Here is a 26,602-nt window from a genome sequence, read left to right on the forward strand (position 1 = left end):
TGGCTTTTTTCTCCCAAAGCGTTGCTAATGTTAGAGGCAGTAGTGTGGGCTGGAACTGCTGGCTCTGTCTGCTAGAGAGCCAGAGGCAGGGAGGGGGCAGAGCAGCTGCCACCTGCCCCCCTCTGTGGGGATGGGAAAGCCTCAGAGGTATGCGCTGCAGAAATGTAGCTCTCTTCATCTCAAGGTCAGCTGTAATATTGTGTTCAATAATGGGGTGAGATAAGGCCTTTTTTTTATTTTTTGTAAAGAAGTTTCAGTTTTGCAGATATTGTCTTTACAAGTGTCTAGCTTGAGAACCCCCCGCCTCCCTATCACCCTGCACACACACACACCCGCCTCCCTGTGTGCCTCAAACAAAAGCATGCCAGCCCACATTTAGCCCAAATAGGGTGGAAAGAAAGGGAAATGTGCATAACAAGTGGTTTGATTCTCCCTACAATACTCCACACTTTCTCAGTCTCTCCTCCTCTTTCTCTCTCTGTGTCTCTGCTGTGAGACTTTATCTCTTCCTCTCATTCCCTCCCCAGCTGTGCCTCCCTCCTCTAACTTAATGAAGTGGAGACGAGCCAAGAGCATGTAACAGGTCTTTGTCACTGTCTAAAGTGTCCTAGTCGCAGATATCTACTGACTTCATCCAATTAAATGTTCAGCAGTGTGCAGAAGATTACGACACAATTAGCTTTTGCTTCCTTTATTAGATTGGATTTACGGTTTGGTTTTTGGTTGTGATGACATAGCGGTACCTCACATGGCCTATTTGAATACAAGTATTTCTTTTTTTTGTCAATGAATAGCATTAGGTTAGGTAACCATCAGGAACATTTTGATTACACTTTAAGGAGCAGGATGTTCAGTGATCTTATAATCAATAAAATGACACTCATAGTTTGTGCAAGTTACAGGTTAAATCATAAATCAGTCTTCCTCTAGTGTAAATTGTCTGTGTGAAGCAGTTCCAAATGTCCTGTAAGCCATAAGGTACATTCACAAGTGTCTTCCTGTTGTGAAATGAGCTGCATGAAAACCACAAGAGGCCATTTTGAGTTAAGAGACAGAAAAGTTATGTGATGCCTGTCTACATGTCTGTCATACAAAATAATACTTTAGTGCACAAGCATATGTGTTGCAAGCTGGGCATTTACCCTGAAGAAAGAGCCACTGGCTCACATACCTCTAGCATACAGCCAGTAGCTTTATCTGACATCCTGCAGCAGTGGTTCATTCTTTGACGCGCGTGTGTGCAGGAGGTTGCCAAATACAGTATAATACAATGAAATGAGCACAAATGTTTCATAATATAGTAATCTTGCTTGGTAGAAGCATAACATTGAAGTGAACAAGGTGTCAGCTACAGATGATCACGTATGGCTTCTTAGCGTTTATTTGGAGCTGTATGGACATGATGGCATGTTTATTTACTGTCAAAAGGTCAATAAGCAACATATGAAGCTGCTGTTATTTAGAAGAATTTTCATGTGTTAAGTCAAACCAGTGCGCAAAATTAACCTGGGTCGAAAACCTCGAGGCAGAGTTGTACACTCACACAAGCAGTCATGTTGAATCTAAGCATTGAACAGGTTACTGGAATCTGTTGTATACATTTTTACTTTATACTTCAAACTCACTTTTTCATTTCCGGCTGCTCAACACACACACACACACACACACACACACACACACACAGAGGGTGACTGGGATGGTTACCATGGTACTAGGTCATGGTAACCACACACTAGGTCATTTTGGGCTCTTTTCCACTGGCAATGGCCTTATCTCTGGGTCAGATGCTCTGTCTAAAGGTGACATACTGCTTTTTTGATACTGTATGTGCATATTTTTCAACATCAAAATAATGTAACATCACTGTATTACATAGGACCAGGGTTGAATGCTGCAGAGTTAAGTTTATTATAGCAAATAGGCAGCATAACGGAAGAGAACTCACAAGTTTTCTCATCCGCCTTGCTAGTAATAACTTTTTGGAGCTGCAGATTTTGTTAAAGCAAGAGTTTAAACTCCATTGACACACCATTAAAGCACTATAGCCGTAAGCTAGACTTCCACCCAAAGGTAATGCCAATTTTAACCAAAGTTTTAGAAAATCTGCAAAAGAAAATGCTAATTTATGCAGGTTTCCGTCCACTACTGTTCATTAAGATAAACAGTTGGTGGCACTAATTCACCAGTACACCATTGTGGAAGAAGAGGGCGCAACGAGATACTGTAGTTAAGAGACCCCCATCAACAATCAAATGGTGGGAAAAAATGTAGAAAACATGGATTTGTTTGAGGAACTTGATAATTTCCTCTTCACTCCATCACATGCTTCTTGTATTTCATGATTTATTCACTGAATCTGTTTCCATTGCACTTTGTCACAGTTTCCATTTTGTTCAAGTAGATGAACCAAAAGGAAATTTGGCACAAATTATAAAACAAAGACAAACCCACCATCATTTAGCCCTTAAATCAAATATATTCTGGATTATAGTTATTGTTCAATTTGAAGGGTGGTTTTAAAAAAATCAAATTGGAGAAACAGCTGGTATATTGCTCTCCTCAATGCCACCAGACTCCATTGACAAAAACAGTAATTTTACCTAACAGATCATTGTAAAACCCATTTCATTCAAACCCGACAGAGACAAAACATAACAATCACCATCACAGCCATCTTAGTTGTTTCTTATCAAACTCGCCCCATATTACATAAACGACTGTGATTGGCCTGACACGGACCAGGATGGAGGGGAAGAATGAGAACAGATAGTACGTGAGGTCACTGATTTGGCTGCCTTTCAGGCTAGCTTAATGTTTCAGATGCAAAATACATAACCACAACATGACTGGCTCTATTCCTCCCCAGGATCGTTGTTGCATGTCATTCCCTTCTCTCCTCTCCTCATTTCCAGTCTGTTTGTCTGCTTTCACTATCACATAAAGGTACAATTCCCCACCAGCACCACCAAAAAAAACAAAAGTCTTTAAAATATTGTGGTTTACTGCTGAATTGCCTGGGGTGCCCTGTAGATCAGTACCCAAGAAATCATCACCAAATGACAGACAATGACCCACTTTAGGAATTAAAGCAAACAAAATGTAGGTAACACATTTTCTGCTTTGCCACTGCACCAAGAATTTCAGCCAAAAAATATACAATAGCAGACAATACAGTATTACAGATTACATAACCATTAATCTTCATTTGTTAAAGGATATTAGTTGCAAGGCTACCAATGTCCTTAGTCTGCTCTAAGGTTATTACCATCAGAACAGTGCACATCATCACCACCACCTGGGTTTACAGTACTTGTATGTTTTGTGTGTGTGCAGTATGTGTCTCTGTGGTTGGAGGTGGGTGAAAGTTACTTTCATGCATAATACTAAGAATGCAGGCGTTTTCTGCCCATCCAGGTGAGTGTAAATGTCTACATTGATTTAAGATAGTTATGTCATGGAGACATGACTCCTTCCTAGTGTGCTCCTGCAACATAGCCCACACATACACAGAGACAGTTGCATTTGTATCTGCTGTTTTTATGCCCACATCCGTTTAAAAAACCTGGAGAAAACTGTTTAATTCTGCTACACACAAACTTGGCTGAACTGTTTGAACCAGGCTTCTATAACATCCTGTTTTATACTTAAGGGAGTCTCATGTAACACTGGTGGAAACTAACTTGAAGGCAGTTTATGTAACTGTTGATTTATGACCACAGCCAGAGATGGAGACAGAAACCGAGAGAAATAGAATGAAGGAGATGAAGTGAGAAAGGCACTCAGATAAGAGAAGAGACAGACACTTAGGGAGGCAGTTAGATGTTTTTCCTCTCTGGATTCCTCTCAGTCTTTTATCAGGTGTTAAATAATGTCTGCTCTAAGTAGTGGGAGATTTTTTAAACCAGCAGACTGTATCAAAGAGTGCAGAGCTGTCTTTGTTGTATTTAACTGCTTTTAATTTTAAAAAAAAGAGAACAATTGGTTCTGTTTGTTTAAGATATCCACCAGGACATTAATTTAGTACACTACTACCTGTGAGAATTGTTCGGAGATTGTGCTTTAGAAAGCAACAAACTACTCCACTAGGGTGTAGATGGAGTGCCAGTAAGTGGCTGTGGTTATAAGGCTGTAGTAAACAACTTAGTGTGTGTTAGGGCTGGGCAATATATCAATATTGTATTGTTCTAGTGTTTGACACTGTACATCATTTTAGATTTTGGATGTCATTATTTGGTGTCTTTTCCTGGTTTTAAAGGCTGCATTGCAGTAATGTGATGTAATTCAATGAACTCAGATTGTTCTTGTTCTTTTAATATTTTCATTTGCCCACTTAGTCATTATATCTACATTACTGATGATTATTTAAGTCTTATTTTGCTAATATTTTGCCAAACTACCACTAGTCATCCCCACAATAATTGTAGAAATATTGACTTAAAGTTATTTGGTGAAAAATATTGTGATATTTGATTTTGTGGATTAGTCCTAGCATTTATGAAGTGCTTATGAGGAGATTTCATTATACCAACATATACATTGTGGATTGTGATTGAGCAAAAATACCACAATATTATTTTCAGGCCATATTGGCCAACCCTAGCATGTGTGATGGCCTCAGCAATTCAGTTCAAACCTTTATTTTACCTTTAGAAAAATCATTGAAGTTTCCCTCATTTCTTGTGATGTCGAGATGTCAAAGTTTGGCTAAAGATGCTTGATAGACTGCCAGTCACTGCAGTTTTGCATTAATGTTCATTCAGCAATGTAATTCACACTTGTTAACTTAGAGTATGTTACTCAAATCTGAGCATGTGTTGTAGGTTCCTAATTTTACTGAAGAAGGAGGTGTTGAAGCACATATGAGTGACGTGTTTCACTACTCTGTCTGCACCCACCTTAAAGGTCAAGACAAAATAGAAACAGGCAACTGATACTTGAAGCACAATTGCATCTCTCTGGAGAGGCGTTGTTGTGGTTAGAGTTTACAGTAACTCACTGACTGTCATAGCACCACTACACTGTGTCATGCAGTCATTTGACACTGTTTTGTTTTCATTACATACAGTATTAAATGCTAATTAGTCTTCCATTTCTGTCGCTTTCTGCTACTTTATACCTCCTCTCCACTACATTTATTTGATAGATTTGGTTACCAGTTAGTTTGCAGATTCAGATTATTCAGTTTTTATAGGCTGTTAATTGTGATGTGTTACCAATCAGATATTGTTGCGGGCGGGACATTTTGTGAGAGGATGTTGCATCAGAATCGAGTAGCACATTTTTAAATTAGGTTATTTTATCGGCAATCTGACACAGATACAAGTGATCTGAAAATGCTGAATATCAGCCTCGGTAATCGGGTCTACCCCTACTCTGTTATGTAAGTTTTCAGCTCGGATCGTGGAAGGAGTAGTTTTTACAGTCAGGTTTATGCAGTAGATGTTCAGAAATGTACAAAATGGTTTAGAAAATAGTGTTTGGGCCTTTTATTTTGAGCTGTATTCAGTGTTGTGTGTATTCATTTATTAAACCAGTAGTTTAACTATATTTTGTGATTGCTTGCTGGTAGTTCAACTACTTTCATATGTGGGTAGTGATTTAAGTAGTTAAATCCCTTTTGTTTGTTTGTTTGTTTGTTTGTTTTTGTTTTTTTCATTTTTTGTGTGGTTAATTAGTGAAACTACAACTTTGGGCCATGAAAATTTGAGGTCTCTATTAGTCATAAGTATTGATTATTGCAATTTATTTTAATTAACACATTATTAGAGAGGTTATTGCATGCTATTTAAGACATTACCTGGCTAACCTGCTTGGAAAAATACCTATTATAATAAAATTAAGTGAGTGGCAACTACTTTTGAAAATAGTTTTAGTCAACCAAACTAGATTCATCTCTAGACTCGCTTTGCTGTAGTTCAGCTTCTTCCAGTGTGAAGTAATTGGTAACTTGCATCTTCCCCAAAACTGGTTGTATATGGCCTAGAGATGAGTATATCAGTTGTTTTGGCAAAAGACACGAGAGAGTAGAAATAGCAATAAATTCCCATATAAGTAAGTTCACTCTCCCTCTCCATGGAAAACATTCATCTCTGTGACGTACAAGTTAAATAGGAGCTTGCAGAGAGACACATGTCCATTTTGTTATCGAGGGACAGCTGGTCAACCATAGCTTTCTCATTTTCTAAAAGGCTTCTTTATAAAGGGGTCATAGGTCACTCAACCAAAATCCAGCCCCATTGGGGTGCAGAATGCTCTGAGAGATTGCCCCCAGCTAAAGGGTCCCACACAGGCACAAACATAGATCATTTCTAAAGGATAACCTTGGTCTATAGGCTCCCATGCATCGGTTTAGGGGAACTATGGGAAACTGATGTTCTGTTTTTTGCCAGAGAGAGGAATTCACACACATTGTCAAGTCATGCTGGACACAAGAGACAAAAGAAGGACTTCTTCTTCTGTGTGCTTTCTGTGAGTATACTTGTTGCTGCTGCTTTACACTGCGACAAATGAACTCCCCCTGCTGCCATTACTGATTTTTTTTTTCTCTTCACGCTGTCAGTTTCACTACACCAAACATTACTACTCTCACTTTGTGAACTAAGATAATTATTGGTGTAAAACAACGTACCAGAAAGAGTGAGCTTTATTACCAGCCGGCTTGTGATGTTTTCACTCTGCTATTCTGTGTGCGTGTTTGTCATCACGGCAAAATCTTGTCCTGGGAACTACCACTGAAGCAAGTTTGAGTATTTTGGCAGATGTTCATATGTCTGTTTGTGGAGGGATTTAATCAGTGTTATAGCACCACAAATATGCAATTTTGTTTGACTTTTTTTGACCAGTCTGGGTTCAGTTAAATGTGCTTGATATTACTGCCATGGATGTATTTGTCTGCTAAGTTAATCCTCATTGAGATTCTTACACTCTGAAGCATAAAGACAGAATTGGAATAGCCTCTGCATCACCAGCAAAACTGACACCTGATAATTGTGGTTCACTCACATTTGATAATGTTGTTGGACATTATAAAATTAGATAAGCAGGGTGGTCAGTATTCCTAAATAAAGAAGCTGGATGTTTATTCTTATATAAATGCGAGGTAGCAGGAAGATGACATCTGATTTCAGTGTCAGCCATACAGCACTGCGGAGCATGTTGTAGTGCTGTACAGATATTGAGCTATTTAGATTAGATTATTCCAAATTTGACTTTCAATTTGGAATTAAAAATCGATTGGCGAAAACATCATCATGCTTAATAATGTTTAGTGATATACTCGTTGTACTGGTCTGTTCAACTTTAATAGCATGTATAAAGGCTTTATAAGGTTTATTAAGTCACTGCACAATAATTTATAGTACTATGAGGAAGGATTTTATAAGTTTGGGAAGCTACCATATAATTTGCTTTTTTGCAGGAGTAGCCTGCATGTTTTTGGCTCTTACGCACTTTAGTCAAAATTATTGTTTTGTTTTCAAGAAGCCTTTTGCAAAACCGTCTCTTAAAAACTAAATATACTATATGTACTCACTGGGCCTGGATGTGTTTCATGCTTGTGCAGACTGGGATGTCGACTATAAAGACTTTATGAAGGAACACTTAGTGCTGGGTTACTGTACACTCATCATAGACTAGGGCGTTAATAATTCAATAATTGTTTCCTCCTAACTTAATTCAATATTCAAATGGATCTTTCCTTGACAATATGTACTAACAGATTAATAGCTGAACAAATAGAGTGCACTTGCATTAAATAAAATGTTTTTGGATCAGTAAAGAGAAGACATAGGGATGAATAATGAGCTGTGTTTTATAAGAATCCTGATTTGACGCTGATAAAAAAAATGATCTCTATTTACTATTGACATTAAATTGAACCTGGCTGTTTTTCCACCTTTCACATGAAGCACAGAAGAAGCTCTCAGCCAATATGGAAGATATTGAATTATTCACAATATAGCATGTGAATTATTTCCCAAAGGGAATGTTGCAAATGACAGTGTGGCAGCTAGGAGGTGATGGATCTCAGATACACAACTACTTAAAATTCCTCAGTGCTTGCAGAGATCTCTGGCAAGCAGGAATCATTCCACACATACCCCAGTGAGGAAAAGGGGAGAGAGTGATATCACTGAATTGTCACTTAAAAATCACTTGAATGTAATATCTGCTTTAAAATTGCTTTCTGAGGCTGTGCATTTATTGTGAGGTGTCAGAAATGAAGATGCTTCCGTGGAGGGGAGATATTGAAGCAGAGTTCTTTCTTGTTAAGCTTGTGTGTTGTTGTGGCAGCTGTTCATGAAGCAGATAGATATTGTAAGCCCACACAGCTGACTGTTTTATTGATGTTGGTTTTTAATATATTTTACACAGATAAGAAACAGAAATAACAAATGCTGTGTTAGGATTTTCCTCCACTGTTGATCAGATGCTCTTATAGCCTTTGATTAATTATCTACACAGTGAGTGAGACGTCCTGTTGGGTCTGTAGTCATTCTACATAACTCTAACATTGTATAGCAGGAGAGACATTCCTGAAAACAGCATTGGTATACATAAGGATCCAAGCCTGTTTTGCCTGTTCTGTTCCCAAACCTGCATGTGTGCATGTAGTATGTGTGTATGAATTTTAATAGCAAATATAAATCAGGAACCATTCATGCAGTAATAGGATGGGAATATGTTTTTAGTTGATCCGAAATTCTTTCTGTCTTTGATTCTTTGATTGCATAATTTGAAAGAATATGCACATACATAAATTAATAAAATAGAAAATTTGAATTTTGTATGTTTGTCATCTGATCATAAGTGAAAACATAGACCTGGAGCCTGTTTCTAAGAAGCGGATGTACTGTGGCTTGGATTGTACCTAATTTATATGTTGCTATGGACAAAAACATCTGCCAGATAAATAAATGTAAGCAGGTTTACTGAGTAAAACTAAGTACCCTCTTAATTCTTAAACATGGACTTAGGTAGCCAAAGTTTGCAAAACTACAGATATATTTAGTTATTTTCAACTTACAAAGTTTGAAGTCAAACATGTTAGCCATGTTAGTCGCTTATTTACACATTCAGCAGTCACAGAGCTCTGTAGTCTGGAGTCCTTTGTCCACCTGCTGAATGTCCAATGTCCACTCTTCTTTTAGATCCTCTTCAGTCTCCAACTGCCACTGAATGCTCAACCATGTGTACTAGCTAGTCCCTATTTTTGTCAGTTTGGCATTTAGTGCCGGGCACATATTGTACGCAAAACAGTTGCCTGCTGCTGTTTGAAAGCTGATGAGAGCTGTGAGAGTGAACCAAAACAGTAAAGTTGCAGACCATGAGAGCAAAACAGTGAGCTTCAGAGTTGGGTGATAATTGTCTTAGAGTTCATCACTCCGAGTGACCCCTTGTACTCTCTCATTTCTCTTGATCTATTATTACTTTGTGTGTGTGTGTGTGTGTGTGTGTGCACAAGATGGTGTATTTATGGACCAAAGAGCTTAAGCGCTAATACTTCATGTACCTTATGGCACTAAAATCGTGATGTTGAAATCTCATTATCTGTTTAGGGCCTACAATGTAACTCCATAAAGATGCTGTCAGTAGAATACTTTCATTAGTATATCAGTGTGAAAATGTTTGGGATGCCACATACCAGTGATATCATAAGAAAAAAATGCAACAGGCAGTGAACTCACTTACCTTAATTAAATGTAGTCTCTCCCAGTGAATCCAGTTAAAATCAAACAGCAAACAACATAACAGGTTGCATATTTTGACAAACACCTTTGTGATTAAAGGTTGTAGCTTTGGTGGTCACCAGTACTTTGACACCTTCACCACCACAATGTAATCTGCAACAAGGGGCCATGACACAAATTACTGTGTAGTGTGTACTATTGACTATTGAGCTGGTTTTAAATATGATCTGAGCATGACACCTGATCACACCAAGTTGGGCCAGACCTGTTCCAGTCTGGGCTGGTTGGTGTTGATAATCAGCAGTTAAAATATATAGTGATATGAAAATATTTAAATCATAAGTCTTCATACAACCTATTTACTCTGTTATGAAACAAGCAGCTGGTGTTGTGGCTGTTCCCATAAACATAAAACAGCACTTTGCGAAGGATTTTCACAGGTAAGCAATACATACTTCAAAAGCTGTACACAAGTGTACAGATTGTACATTGATTGTTTTATGAAATTAAGCTCTGGTGAGAGCAGCAATACAGTTTCTGCCCAGCAGTCAAAATATTCAGTAATTTTAATGCTCCCAAACATTCTCACTGTTCAACACATCCCAGTTCCCTGAGTTCACTTTGACCCCTGACCTCCACTGCGATGTAACTTCCGCTCTGTTTGTTATTTTCCGTGATGTTACATCCTGTTTCTAAATTTTTCTTTGACCACAGGAAGCAGAGTGAGCTTTGTAGAATCCCCAGAGTATTCCTCAATCAGAACCATCTCCAGGCTCGAGCTATGCCCAAGTCGCATTTTCTCTTTCCCTCCACTCTCTCTCTCATATTGCATACACTGTTAGACATAGACCATGAGAGACCATGCCCTTATTCTGTAATGACAATACATTGGCAAGCTGGTCTTAGAGTTGCTCTGCAAACATCTTTTAACAGTTATCGTTCTGCTTTGACACACTTTACAGCACTCATTCTGCCTGGAGGATAAGATTGATATTTACTTCAGATTTTCCCATACCCAGATGGCAGTCATTATATCAATCAATTAAAACAATGTAACTGAGCACATACAGTATACTGTAAGTGTTAGTACAATTGACTGGTTGCTAAACCTATCCCCCAAGTGCTGTAGGGATGATGTATTTTTTTAGGCTAACCCGGAAGTTAGCATCTCCCTGGTGCCCTCCACACCAAAGTCTGTGGGATTTTTCCATTGGATTTTGAAATATTGCAGAAAATAGGCTCTGTGGCAAAGGCGTTTTATGACTTTTGCACGTTTTCTTCAGCAAAGATAATCTTCACAGATGAACACCACTTTTGTGATTTTTGAAGAGTAAATTAAATTGCTTGGAGTAAAAAGCTAATGTTAGGCTATAAACAAACTACATTGCAATCTCATGACTTTAACATCACCACCACTAAGGTGGTGCACAGAAGATGCACAGGAGAATAATAGCAATCAGTGCAGTATGTGACAACCACTACCATTCTGACGAGCATCCCGATCAGTAGTCTATTTAACCTATCGCTGGATGTCCAGATAAGGTAGTCTAATCTGAATATGGTCGTATTCTATAGGCCAGAGTTACTATGTTTACTTAATAGTGACCTGGGTCAAACCGTAGGCTATTTGCTATCTTTGGACTGATGCACATAGACTTCTTTAGTGGAAGTTGCACTACTTGTCTCTCTATCTTAACCTTGGTTTCCACAGAAGCCGGGCTTGTTTGCTTCAGTCTTATCAAAGACACAGACACAGAATAGAAGGTCACTAACTGTGAAGGAAAATTCCTTCACATAAGGAATGGATTTAACATTGAGTTTGTCCGCTCAAAGTAAGCTAAGCTACAAATATTAGCATTTCAGGCTAACTAGCTAACTACCTTTAGTAATAACCAAGCAGTACTGCTAAAGGCAGGATAATGCTACATTATCATGCGTGATTACATGACCATGAGAGACAAAACAAAAAAAAACATTTTCACAACTATATCCACTGCGTAACAATCACTAATCACTGTAGGCTAATGTTAGCTACTATTTGTGAATGTTTACAGTCCAGAAACCCCGTGAAGCTAAACCTAGCCTAATTAGCTAGCTAGCTACAATTAATAAAATCTGCTGGCAACAGTTGTCAATTCAACTGACAAAATCGTCTCTCACTGGCCAGAAGTGAGAAGCCTGTTTTTGTCTACCTCTGAAATAAAATGGACTTCCAAGAATTCCAAGTGGTAATTATTACATTTATCATTGAAAACTGCACTGCACTATGCAAGAATGGCATAGCTACAGTGACTTAAGGGGTATGGGCTTAGCTAGTGGTCTATTTTATGCAAAAGCCTTTGAAGACTAGATCACAGAAGTATAATAACTAAAATAACAGACAGACATACATTCTGTTTCCCCCTGCTGGGACCCAGGAGTTAGTCATCCAACCAATTTACCAGGTCCAATGATCCAGTGCCAGGCGGATAGAGAGCTCCCGCCGAGGCACCATGGACAGGGAGCCAAACAAATTAGACACAACCTCAGAGAACAAGGCAGGGGTCCTTTTCTGCTGGACAAAGAGGAAGTGAAGAAGAAGAGAGATTCCACACAGGCATGCAACCAGAGCTGATTCTCATAACTGTCCACTGTCCAAAATAGCTGTCAAATCTGACTCAGCTGAGAAGTTGCTTAACCCACTGTTATCTAACCCACCTTTACACCTTTATAAATCTGATGCTTGCAAGTCAGTATAAACATTAAAGATGTGAAATAATCCTAATTCAATGCCTCTACTGTGGTTAATAGCAGAGTTGTACAGGCACAGTGGCCACAGATATCTGAACTGGGGCTACATAGATGAAATTACATAACCCTTAAGTTGATTATGAAATTGACTCGAGGAAGTGTGTCATCTTGTGCTTCTCACTGGTTCACTGTTTTTCTCCCGAATCAATGGGCACAATGTGTGGTTGCCTCCTCCTCCTCCTCCTCCTACTCCTCCTATCAGGTCTGTTACCATAGCAACTTAATGAAGGCTAAGGAGGCCATTTACAAGTGTAAGGGCTGAAAATATCGACTGTGGGCAGCTTCAGGCTAACCAGCTAGCAACCCCAATCAATCCACCTTCAGACTTTAAACACTGTTTGTCTGGTGTTGATATGATGGGAAAGAGCGCAAATATGGTCAGCTTTATTAATAAATATAAAGTAAGGATCAAGTAGTCAGGTTCTAGAAAAGTTGGCTTTCGTCCAAGTAGAACAAACTCATCTGCGCTTCTTGGGTCACCCTCTACACAGCTACAGCCTGGCTGCCTGCCAGTGCCTGTCTCTGTGTTTTCCCACCTTGTTTCCCAGTGCTAGAGCATTGTCAGGAAGTTTGAGGATTGAGAGTTCTCCTTTTGGAGGCCTCTTTAGTATAGGATTTAGATGAGTAAAATCCCTCTTTCTTTCTTTCTTTCTTTCTTTCTTTCTTTCTTTCTTTCTTTCTTTCTTTCTTTCTTCTCCTTTCTTCCTTCCTTCCTTCCTCCCTTTTCTTCAGTTTATTTAAAGGGGTCAGTGCACAGCTCAAACAACATTTGATGCACCATGCCACATTATTGTCTCAAGATTATTCACATCTGTTGTCCCTTGTGCAATAACAAACAGTACAGAGTTAAAGCAATCTACAAAAGTAATACAAAAAAAGAACATATAAGACATGCATGCAGCTAAACACAAAAGCACATCACAAATGTATGCTTGTCAAATAAAAACAAGTAATGAAGACCATGGCTCAGTAAGACGCTTTTGGAATTCTGCACTCTCACCAATGGAAAAAAACAACATAAAACTAACATATTAGTGGTTATTTTGGATGAGGTAAACAAATAGTGTGGCTTGAGTGATGATTTTAGTATTGAATGGCTTGAATTGTCATAGGGTTTTCCTGTAGGGACAGGAAAAGAGAGAACAGAGGTGTGGCTCCTCGGGCCCAGAAGGATGTAGGCAGACACAGTCATCATCCATTCATCAGCACTTTCTTTTTTGAGTGTGTCTTTGTGTCCTTCTCTGTCTCACCTCCCCACTCCCATCTCTGTTGTTCCTGCTGTTCATTGTTCTGGAGACTCAAGCTGCTGCCCTGCATTAAGAAAAGTTTTTTCCTGGGAAACTTTCTGTCCTTTCTTTAAGATTAACTCTCCGCAAGCAGTGGTATTATTTGGGGGTTTCATCGCAAATAGCTTTGGTTTTCCATTGCAGATTTAGCATCATCACTTGGACTTTCATTTAGAACTAGTTGCAGTGAGTAGAGCGATAAATCAAATCAAATAAAGGTCAATTACCGTTTAATAATTGCCATATGTGCCCATATGTTGACACTCAACATTTTGACGCTGAGGCCAAAGTGTACCAAATTATAAATTAGATGTTATACAAAGTATTTCAGGAAGTAAGCTGGAGGTTTCCAAAGTGAAGTGCTCTACTTACACTCAATTTCAAACCCTGTTGTAAATAACTTCTGTGCCACAGTTTGAGCAGACCTGAGCGATGGCTCTTTGAATCCAGCTAAGACTGAGTTATAAGCTTTATCAGCATTGTGGGATACATGGAGTCAAGTCTTTGACAGGGGCCAGTGTATACAGATACCTTAGAGGGGCCACTTCTACATACTTGCTTCTATGCTGTGCTCCAGTATTATCCTACAGAGAGAGGAATTGTTAGACACATCCTTCAGTATTATTGAAGGTTACAACACGCGAATAGAAAGACTATTATTACTACCACTGGACCAGTGTGTATTTTTAGTTGTTACACCTATAAAAAATATGTAAATGATTGATAAGTGGGCTCTGAAAACAGCTTTGTCCCAGTACAGGGGCTGGATCATCCAGAGGATTAACCACACAAAGGTGGATCCTTCAGAGGATAGCCTTGGTGAACTCATAAACCCAGAGTTTTTTAAGTTTATTGCCTGGAAGTTGCTCTTAAATGGTCATAATGTAAAAGTGAGTACAAGTTTATCTCACATGAGACTAATGGTGGCTTTGGTCTAAAAGTCCTCAGGATTCAGCCCCAGAATTGGGAGACAGCCATTGTTTGTTCTGTAGTTGTCATAAAACTGGCAGTGTTGGAGATGGCACTTTCCATTTCTTAGTTTTCTCAGTTCACTGGATTGTTTATACATCAACCCAACAACTCAGACATCCACACAATCCCTACACTAGTCTTCTCCATCTGAGATTCCTTCTCCACAGGAATCTGCTGCAGCTGGACCTTAAGCCCCTTTTTACCCTCTGCAACAGCTGGTGCTGTGTGTTTGGGAACAGAGGGTAGTCGAGGCCAAAGGGAGCATTTAGTAGTAGCAGTAGTTTGCTCATTAGTTCTGATCCGTGTTTTTTATGGTGGTTCCTTTGGTTGAACAAATGTTAATATAATGGTATATGACTCAACAACCGGATGGAATTTTCATAGTAGCTGGTGATTTTAATCGAATATACCTCAGAACTGTTTTCCCAAATGCCACCAGCATATTCAGATCCCCACCAGAGGAAGACATATCCTGGACCATGTGTATACAGATATTCCTAGCAGCTACAAACCCCTCCCATGTCCTCACTTTGGTCTGTCAGATCATATTTCTCTGCTCTTTCTGCCTACTTACTCTCAGTTGATACAGAGGTAAACCCATCAATAAAAACTGTTAAACTGTGGACAGATGAAGCTACAGCAGCCCTACAGGACTGTTTTGATTGTACAGACTGGCAATTATTCAGCGATGCCACTCAGGATAACAACATCAGTCTTGAAGAATACACATCTTCAGTGACATCATACCACACACACAAACAAACTGTCCTTCAACACCCTCAACATACAATACAGACAACCAGTCTGACGTGACATACACAGTCTGAGGGTTTTCCACTGAATCAGGTGGCACAGAATGTGAAAGGACTTCAAAGTCTGATATACAAAATATCAACATACTAACGATAAAATTTCATTAAAATTTATCGAGTTGGTCCAGAGAATGGTCTGGAGTAGCTTCAAATGAGCAATGCATGCAGAGTAGACCCCCATAATGTTGATCACAGTTGGCTTCTTGTTACTCACCTCACATACCTGCACCTCACCCACCTACCTATACACCTACACACACAGACACACACATCCCTCTTTCACTGATTCTCTGTATTTGACTCTGAGTAGTGTGTGTACCCATGCGTATGTGTATGCAGCGCACTCAGCCAGACAGCTCATCAATGGCCGTGGGATTTTGCTGAATGTTACTATGGTAACTGCAGTGAAATTGCTTCATAAGAGAGCGGATTGTTCATGAGGAGGATGAAATAAAACAGGGGATGAAGAATATGGAAATAAGGTACAGGAAAGGTGGAAGAGATGGGGGGGGGGTTTATGAATGAGATTTGATTTGAAAGTGGGATTAATGAAGAGTGCGGAGATGAGAAAAGAGGAAATGCATTGGAGGGAATAAAAAACAAGGTCCATCTAGATGTTGAAAGGGTTAAAATATAGTGATATGTTTTTCATCCCACCCCGATTCTTCTCTATCGCTGTTACTGTTTCAGTCGCCTTACCTCTCTCTATCAGTGTATGCGAGCCATCTCATTAATGTATTCATACAGCACTGACACAATCACGTTCTTCACAGCCTTTCATCGTGGAGAGGCTTCGTGTTTTACATAGAAATTGTTTTGTCCACAGAGGAAGTGGCTGCAAAATATTAACTGGTGAGTCTGTGTGTGAAGTGGTTAGGTTGTTATCGTCTGCATGTGAATCCGAGCCCATGGAACCAGCTCTCCCCAGGTTGTATATCGTCCACTTCTGTCCACACGCTCGATTTGAATGATAATCCATTTGGTTGGAGTGATTTGGAGCACAGTCCAAATGAGTGTGCAGCTGGAAGTAAGAGAAGAATTGTGACTGGAGGAGAGACAGGAGTGGTCGAAGCTTCTGTCTGCTTCAAACAAACTACTTTGTTCACAAAGTCAGATAATCAAATTGCACCGCCAAGGTGTTCCTTTTTTGAATAACTGCTGAAATTTGAGGTGGTGCAAGAAACTGTTCCTGTGATCATTAATATAAAGTTGCAAAAAAGAGTGAATCTTTTTTTTTTAATAACCTCATTTAGTTAAATGAGTAGCAGACAGTGATATCACTTATATCATAACTGTTCTTAATATGTACTTGTCAGATAGGAGCTCCTGTTGCTCAAGTGCTACTGACTTTTCTTACCATATATCCAATCGATTGAAACCTTTAGGTGTCTTGATTTTCTCCTTTGCAGCACTTCAGGTAGCATGTTGCCCAGAGGATGACTTCAGTGTTCCCTGACATTTCTTCCAGAGCCACAATGAGGCTGGTATTTTTCTCGACAGCTGTTGAATGAATTGCCATGACATTCCCATCAACCTCTCAAGCTGTAATAAGTAGGTGAACATGGCAAACAGCTGACTGATGTTAGCATCATGCATGTTAGCATGCTGATGTTAGCATTTAGTTAAAAGCACAGCTTTGCCTTATTACAGTCAGATGTCTGTTTTTGGAAAATGATGAAAATGTTTAGGTGTACCACCCCCAGCCTGACTAAAAGAAAGCTGCTTTCCAGCACTGACACTCTGAACAGCACACACGTAGCGGCCTGCTGCAGAAACACTTTCTGTCACATACCAGTGCCTACACTTTTTAATGTCAGCTGCTGTCAATCTTAAATGTACAGTACGGTACATACACAAGCTCTTGTTCTCTTTTCAACTCTTGCATACACACACACACACACACACACACACACACACATCTGACTTCGTTTGACTTCATTTATCTCCTTGCCATCCATCTCACCTTGACATAAAGCAGACCAAACTGTCTTTAAATCTGAAATTTGAACCAAAAACAAATAAAATACTGTTCCAAAGGTCTACAGTAGTTCTGACGAGTAAAAACACACACGCATGCAGACGAGCAGCTAAAGGAAAATCTGAAAAAGTTGGCTGAGTGTTTCATCAGGAGCATCACAATGATTTCATCACTGTGGTTGTGTGTGTGCAATCTTATATGTACAGACAGGATGTACAGTGTAACATAACAGGTGCAAAGGCACAGTGGGTCAGTAATCAAGACTTTGTGTGTGTGTGTGTGTGTGTGTGTGTGTGTGTGTGTGTGTGTGTGTGTGTGTGTGTGTGTGTCTGTGCCTGTGCCTGTGCCTGTGCCTGTGCCTGTCTGTGTGCCTGTGTTACAGCATTGGACAGGGTCATGGCTTTGGATTCCATTAGTGAAGTGCCTGGTGACAGACTCAAGTGTAATCACTCTGAGGGTCAGTTGCTGTAGCTGCATCTTATACAGTGCAGTAATTGGAGCAAAGTCAGATTTTTTCTCAACCAAACTCTTGGCTGTTTCACCTGCCACTGTAGGACAGAGGATAATAAAAACATCACAACATCTGTGATGTTTTGGTGTTCTTGTTGTTTTTCAACTCGTTTTAAAAGCCAGATACATAAAATCTTTAGACTGTTTTACATTCAATGCTGAAGGCCTTGCATTTCTTTGCTTTCCTCCTTCTTTTATTCGTGCATTGCAGTTCAAAAGTACAGGATACACTCTAGAGAACACAGACAAAACCTCCTGAAAGTAAGGACTAATTATTTTGAATGAATAGCATCCGAACATTGAGGCAAAGGACTTGGCATGTAGAGGATAGAACTCATTTCTCATTCTGAACAAGTTTTTCATTCCCATTTAGGTTTACAATTTGTTTATTTTCTTTTTAGCCACATGACTCTATGGATGACAGTGAGTCCACTACTTAAGAAAAAGATCTCAGCAACTATTGGATGTTTTGCCATAAAATTTGTAGTTATACATCATCTAGATCCTAGAGTCTGTTTCCCTTTTGCTACTCTTGATTCCATATATATACTTCTAGTGTTCTTATCATTACTGGTTGTGTAGCATGTGCAATATGTGTAGTATGTGCAATATGGGTTGAAGTCCAATATGTGTAATTTGTGTACACTGTCCTTGTGCAGTTTGCTGCTCTGTTTATGTTTTTGTGCTATTATCACCACTGTAAAGGCAGCTATATGTACACAGCATTTGAGTCCAAGACAAATTTCCCTACGAGGACAGTGAAATATATCGTATCGTATCGTATCGTATGCAATATATGCATGTGTCTAGCCTGTCTACTTCTGTGTTATCTCCCCATCCCAGTTTTAATATGCTGCTGTTTAAATGTTGTGTTTTGCAGCACACAGTGTGGCTGTGCAAACAAAAGCCTGTGATAGAAGTAAACAAAACAGTGTCAGAAATAATTCCCCACAAAAATCATTCTTCCATTCATTCATCTGCCACTCACATGATTGTTATTACAGTGTTCTACCCAGACATCAGAGCCGTTTTCATCATCATGTTAAACACAGAAAAATAGAAGCTGTTCTGTGGCATTAACCGCCTGGCTGGTTATTTTACTGCGTTTTTAGGACAGCTCGAGGTTTTTTTATCATGCTGTGAGAGGATATAATTCAACTCTCGGTTAAATTATAACTTCTCAAATGGCTTTGCTTACATTGAGGAATTTCTACTCAGTGGTAGTCTTGGTTGAACCTTGCGTCCAGGTCTGTTGTCGTAGCATCTGCATGATTTGACTCGATGTTGGCAGAAAGTCTGAGATCTCACTCTTTGTTCTCGGTTATCTCAATATGTGATTGTAGTCAGCCAGATACAGTAGATGACCTGCTCCCAAGGATGTGAAAGAAAATAGCAGTTGATTGTCGTTTCATATGGTTTTCTATAGCACAGCTGCATTCAAGGACCTTGCTAGCTGGTTTTGAGTACACAAGTGACTCATTTCCTCAGAATTTTCAAAGTGAAGGCCAAGGCAAGGCTTACGGACAAATACATACAGCCTAAACACATACAAGATGAAGTATGTGGGGGAAATGACTGCATATGCGATGGTCATTTCAAGCATGTTTGGTTCTTATCATTTTATCTGTCTATATAAAAGCCTATAATAACTCACATCCTAAAATATGAGCATGCATATTCTTACATACACAAAGAGAGCATGGTTACTGTACTGAGAGCACAATCTCGATGAGACCAGGAGCAGGCACTTCCTGTTTGTGTCACCAAAAGGCCAGATAAAAAAACAGACTCATAACTGTTCCACTGTGGCTGTCACTTTTTACCTCACTGTCATCATTTCTCTGTCTAACACTGCCTCCATCTTTCTGTCTGTGTATCAGCTACCTCTTTTGTCTCTAGAATATGATATCCGTGGAGACCTATCGTGGTCAAATAGATCACTTAAAAAGGGCATTATGAGATAAATAATCGAACAAATAAAGACAGACAATATACAGACATAAATATGATTTCATCCTGAGTTTTTTTACAGTCAACATAGATAGAGACAGAGAGAGATTTTTGAAATTATTTTTAACTTTTTTTTTATTTCACACTACCATTTTCCCAAATGACAAGCTATTTGCTGATTCAGTCTAAAGCAATAGCCAATCACACAACTGGTTCTGCCAATTACATAACATAATTATAACAATATTTGTTATTATATTGCTGTTCATACGTGTGAAATTGAAGACTTTGGGTCCCCATAAATACCAGGCTTCACTGGTTACTTGATTAGAAAAGAAGATATGATTAGAGTTTTGAATGACTCACAGTATTTGTCATTAACCGACAAGATCAATGGATCTATGAAACTTTTAATAGTTTCTAGAGTGAACTTAGTTAATACACAATTTAATGGCAGTGCATTGAGGTGTTTTATGACTTTAATGTGCAGGTCAAACTATAATTTCCCAGCTCTAAGTCACCAATCATCCAGCACTGCAGCTAGCAATAAATCACCTTCATGAGCAGCCTGACTTTTATAGCCAGAAAGTGATATAATGTGCTCTTATTCCGGCTCAACTGCATATAGTGATGACTCATAATTGTTACTTTTTTGAGTACATTTTTATATTTCTTAGATTACATGAGCATTTAAATTGACAAACACTGCAAACAGGGATAATAAAGCTTTATCCTGTTCATAAAGATCTACAACACAAATCCACTGATATGCCAATTCCAGGAGGAGAATTAAAAAATAGATTTTTCTCAAGAGGTTATGAATCTGAATGATGTTTGTTGAGCGGCTCATGTTAAATATAATGTGACTTAGCTGAGCTGAGTTTAGTGTGTGTGTGTGTGTGTGTGTGTGTGTGTGTGTGTGTGTGTGTGTGTGTGTGTGTGTGTGTGTGTGTATGTGTGTGTGTGTCTGTGTGTGTGTGTGTGTGAAGATTTTATAGACTAATTAAGCTCATGTTGGGCATATGGTGCCGTGTCTGAGTACAGTGAGTGCTGTTTTCCATGGAAAGTTCCAACAGTTTGTAAAAGTGACGGATGTAAGTCCTGATAAACGTAAAGTCTGCAAAGAAGGGTTGCTTACATTTTTGGTTCATACCTCAGTAAATCCACTTGAGAACACAGCAGCTGTGAGCTTGGCTTCATCTGTTGGTTATTTAGCTGATTCATACACAGAATTTAGGATGGAAAACACCCTACAGTCTAACCAATTACTGAACTATCCTTTCAAAGTAAAGAAGAGGCATATGACAGCTCAAAACATGTTTTTCAAAGAATCCATGGTAATTAGTTCAAACCACAGAAAAAGAGGACACTTTTATTTAGCAATGCACACCATTATACCAGCAATATAAGCAGGAAATACATGTGCGACAGGGGTGTAAACAGGCCACATGATGTCAGAACAGCTTATATATGGACATTTTCAGGGTTTATAGTGTTAGTAAAATGAGTAGTTTTGCTTGACAGCAGTAAATTTAGGTGAATTAAATGCCACACTCACCCTCCCATTCACAAAACCTCACAATAATAGAAATCTGTTGGCTCGAACTAGCTCAAATGGCAAATGTGATTGCAGTCAAAAAATGGCAGCTGGTAGGCTAGCTGTAGTAATGCTAACAGGGATTACACAAAGTGACTTGTGAGTATGTTATAGCCAATCAATGGGGAGCACGAGTTAAAGGGGCTCTATGTAACAGTTTATTGCAATTTACATGTATTAATCACTTTTTATTGGCCATCTGTGAGATGATTGTTACATGACTTGAAAAATGTGATCTTCCCTGTCTCTCTCTCTCGGTTGCCTACACAAGCTTGTGGACAATTTGCTTAAGATGTTTAATGCTGTTGGACTGGATTGCTTTGTTAAGGTCTCAGGTCAGATTTTTCATGACTGTCCAAAGCATGTGACTTTATGCACGTTCTTGAGTGCTTCTTCTCAGCGCCTCTCTCTGCTCAGCTAACAGAGAGCAACAGTAGCTAACGTTTGTTTAGAAATGGACTCCACTAACATAAAGTACGGGCTTCCAGCACATTACAGAAGTTACACAAAGCCCCTTTGAAACCACAGCATCCCTCTCACACAAGTAACATAAGCATTAAAAAAAGTTACTTTAGCATTAATGAAATTCCTGCTGTTTGCTTGCTACACAAGTTTACAGCACAGATATTCCATGGTTCTTGATATTAGTTATGCCAGAAGGGAATTATGAATAGAGACTCAGCATGTTGTGCACATGATTTATTTTCTCTGAAATATTGTGTTAACATGATGCATTTTCCAAAAGTAATCACCTGTCACCAATCACACACTGAAACGCACAATGCACTGATCATGCTGCATGACAAACTTAGGCATGAACAGGCATTACAGGTGTGAGCTATCTTACATTAAAAGGGCAAAGTCGTTTAACCCCTTCTGTAAAATCCAGGGCTATGACCAGATTGCTATAGTACATGCTACTAACTAATTATGCAGTCGGATCTTTCTTCTTTTGCAAATCCTGCAGTTTATGGCACAAAAACAGCCCCACGTGTGCAAGCATGTCAGGATGACATCACTCTGAAACATGTCTAGAGATTTAAATGAGCTTTGGATACTGGTATTGAAGGTATATACATTTTAAACACGTGTGTGTGATGAACAGTTTTTCTTCTTTTCATCGAACTCCATCAGCTAGGACCCAAGACATCAATACAATTGCACTTTAAATTGCCTTTTTGTTCAATCCCAAAGCTAACTCTTCTCTTCCTTCTCTTCCCCAGCTGTGAGCTGAGTGATTGACAGGACCGACAGATATGGGGAAGCAGAACAGCAAGCTCCGTCCTGAGGTGATGCAGGACCTCCTGGAGAGCACCGACTTCACCGAGCATGAGATCCAGGAGTGGTACAAAGGCTTCCTGAGGGACTGCCCCAGTGGGAACCTTTCCATGGAGGAGTTCAAGAAGATCTACGGTAACTTCTTCCCCTACGGAGACGCTTCAAAGTTTGCTGAACATGTCTTTCGCACATTTGATGCTAACGGCGACGGGACAATAGACTTCCGGGAGTTTATCATCGCACTAAGTGTGACATCACGTGGCAAGCTGGAGCAGAAGCTGAAATGGGCCTTCAGTATGTACGACCTGGACGGAAATGGGTACATCAGTAAAGCTGAGATGCTGGAGATTGTTCAGGTGAGTGTGCACAGAGCTGGATGGACTCATCATATAAATATACAAATACCAAATATTGAACAGAATATGGGTTACAAAGGGGGGCTAATGTCTGAAACACAGAAAAACCCCAAAACAAGACAGAAAATGATTGTAACAGGAAGGTTTGACACACTTGGCCTCAAGTGGCACACACACACACACACACACACACATACACACATTAACTGTAACATTAACCAGGGCAGTGATTGTACAAACAGTACTGCCACTGTATCCATAACATACTCTTTATGAGGCTGAGAAAAACAGTGCTGGCATTTTAAGATCAGGGGGACATACAGCTCTGCTCCATGGAGGGAAGGAGCTCTCACAGACATGGAGCTGGATTGTTATTATTACATTTTAACACAGGACAAATGAGTGATATGTCCTTCAGGACCTCATTTACTGCCTGCATTGAAATGTCAGTACTTAAAAGATGCATTTAGGTATTAACATTAATTGGAAACAGTCCTCGTCCTGCCACTGAAAGCAGTTTTGTAAACAGTGAGGAATTAATTAGCTTTACTCCTTCTTAAATGTGACTTTTATTGTTATCTAGAAGGGAAAATGATCAATTTTCCATCTACTCTGCACCTTTTAAGCTTCACAAATGGAACTAAAGCTAGCCTAATACATCTCTGCTCCTCCATTCTTGTAGTCTGTAAGACTGTATTGAGTATTAATTATTACAGACAACATTGTCGTGTTTATGTGTGCGTGATTTATCTAGTAAAAGCATTAGCATATTTTGTAAAGCCTACTTGGTTTCTTTTATAGCTGCCAGCAGCCTAATGCTCGAAAGATGCGGAAGAGCGTTTATATTAAATCCCTGACAGTGTTGAAAGCCCTGCATGCTAACCTGTTGTTATTCATTAAGGTAATGAAGGTAAATGTCAGTGCCCAGCAGGCTGTGTGGGCTTTCAAATGTTCTTACCAGCATATTATTCTTCTGTCGGAAAAGAATCCGACACGAGCAATTTGAAGAAAGAAAAACCTGCTCATTCTGATTCTACAGGTTTAGTTTATCGACATATATTTGTGTGTGTGGTTTGGTCAGCATTAAGGTTACATTTTCTTGGCCGTGCGGCAGGGCACAGCTCACCTTGAAAGAAGAAAACGACAAGGAAAAGGGGAACAGGGTGGCATTTCCTGCAAGCGTTTCTCATGTAAACACACAATCAGAGCTGCACACACACAAACACTATATGTTGGTGCATGTGGGTGTGTGTAAGCGTTCCCTCCTCACTTTTTTTTTTCCTACTTCCTCCACATTTGTGTAACAGCAGCTTTGTTTCTCCCACTTCAGATTCACCTTGTTTCATCTCTCTTGCGCAGAGACACTACTTCTCTGTGATCTATATACAGTACAGAGTATAGAGCCCCTTAAAAACGCCCTTGGAATCCCCACTGATTGTGCGTGGTGGTTGTAATCGTAAACTGCAGAATGATTAATAATCAATTTTCATGATTTGATAAATTTAAATCTAATTCAGTTAAAACGGTCATATCTGATTGACATTCTGGGTGGAAGCACCAAAAACTGATTCCTGTAAACGATAAATGTCAGTTTTGTATTGTGACTGATAAGTGGTAGACGGCAAACAGTAATACAACCCAGCTGATTACCAAAGCAACAATTAAAAATATAATGTCAACATTTATCAGATCAGTTGACAATTCATCACAGTATTTTTCAGCTCACACACATTTCATCACTTCATCATTCATTTGTTAACATATCTTATCACTTACATTTTTGTCAATTATTTCTTGTTGCTTCCACCCTTGAGGCGACTTTCCTTTAATGGAGTGATGGGGATAATGATGAAACATGGGTCTGTTTTTATCACATCAAGACTGTTTTAATTTAATTGGCTTTGAAATAATCAAATCATATGATAGTTTATCACTGTTTTCATTTCATGTCCATTTCTAGCCCTCTATTTTTAATTCAAATGTTTTTTCCTTACCTCCATTTTTATCATTTAATTTTTGTTATGTTTATTTATGTTTATAACATTTAAAGAAGGGACGGTGCACATTAATTAACACAAGCACCAGAGTTTATCATTTAAATGTGCCAGATTAAGCCATACAGGCTAATTTTCAACTGCAGTCCCTGGCAGGTTGATGGCATTAAAAAAACAAAAACAAAATAAAACACAACACATAAGCACAAACAAGTAAAATAACACAGCCACTACTCCAGACCATGACAACTGTCCTGGCAGGATGATGAAAACATAACACATATGAGAACAGTTTTTCATGTAGCATATAGGCACTGATAAAAGCCAGAAGGATATACCTGTAAGCATAACAGCACATAAGCACATGAAAACACATGAAAACACATGAAATCGCACACTTTACGATCCTCCTTACCCCGGGAATATGCACAAACATGAATGGTTTGTAAGAGCGGCATTTAACATTGTAACGGGACGAGCAACAGAAGTAATCCTGGCCAGTTCAGCCACAGAACAGCAGATCGTCCACTGTAAATAGAACAGATTCCAGCGATGTAATCCACTAAATCACATGTTTCCAGATCTTGTGTCTTGATATCAGACAGACAGCTACTGCTAGCTTTTCACTCAAATTAAAGACCGTGTCCTGCACATCTCTAAAGTTACTCTATTTTACTAACGTTCACCGAGAGGGTGGGAGAGAGAGAGGGCCCTAATGTTCATAGATGATTTTGTTGTACCTGTCCAGCTCTCACCAACAAAAATAATCACCTTTTTAATTATATATATAAATATATGTTTTTAAATATAAATATATGCCGATTAATCCACTATCTGCTATTTCCTCCTTCCAGCTATCATTATGATATCAGCCTTTAAAAATCCACTTACAGTCGACCTCTAACACCTGGCATCATCTGATCTAATTAAGTCTCAGATAAGTGATGACTAATCTATTAGCATTTGTAATGAAACAGATTATATAGGAAATACATCATATCTAGTAATAATCAAGCTGTCAAATTTAAATGTGTGCACGCAGCTCTGTCGTGGTGAGCGTATCTGCCTGTATCTTTTGATGCAGATCTCGACATGTCAGCGTGCTTCCATGCATCATGGCTCGTGGACTGCTTTGTTTTATGATCCTCTGCATGTTAATGTGTGTGGATTTGGATTAGTGATATTCTGCTCCTCACGTTTAAATCTGCTCTGTGTCTTTCCCTTCATAACAGACGTTTGGTTTGTATTTTGATATTTAGAATTTTGCTTTCTCCAAGCATCTGAATAACTGATTGTGCAGGTACAATAGCTATAGAGTTGCGCTAATCAAGACAACTTCTCTGATTTATTTTCAACGTAGACACAGCCAGTCCTCAGAAATACGAATCTA

At 39.1% G+C, this 26,602-nt stretch overlaps 1 protein-coding gene across 3 annotated transcripts in view; it reads left to right on the forward strand.

Moving 5' to 3' along the window:
• The window catches only part of ncalda (neurocalcin delta a), an 85,495-nt gene that overhangs the window by 40,875 nt on the left and 18,018 nt on the right, over window positions 1-26,602 (forward strand). For all 3 annotated transcript variants that reach the window (XM_073485709.1, XM_073485707.1, XM_073485710.1), the window contains one exon: window positions 22,808-23,218. In XM_073485709.1, coding sequence (XP_073341810.1) covers window positions 22,841-23,218 — 378 coding nt within the window. In that variant the 5' untranslated portion in view covers window positions 22,808-22,840. The remainder of the gene's footprint in view (window positions 1-22,807; window positions 23,219-26,602) is intronic.

Source organism: Pagrus major, chromosome 17 (assembly GCF_040436345.1).
Source record: "Pagrus major chromosome 17, Pma_NU_1.0".
In the NCBI taxonomy this organism is placed as follows: domain Eukaryota; kingdom Metazoa; phylum Chordata; class Actinopteri; order Spariformes; family Sparidae; genus Pagrus; species Pagrus major.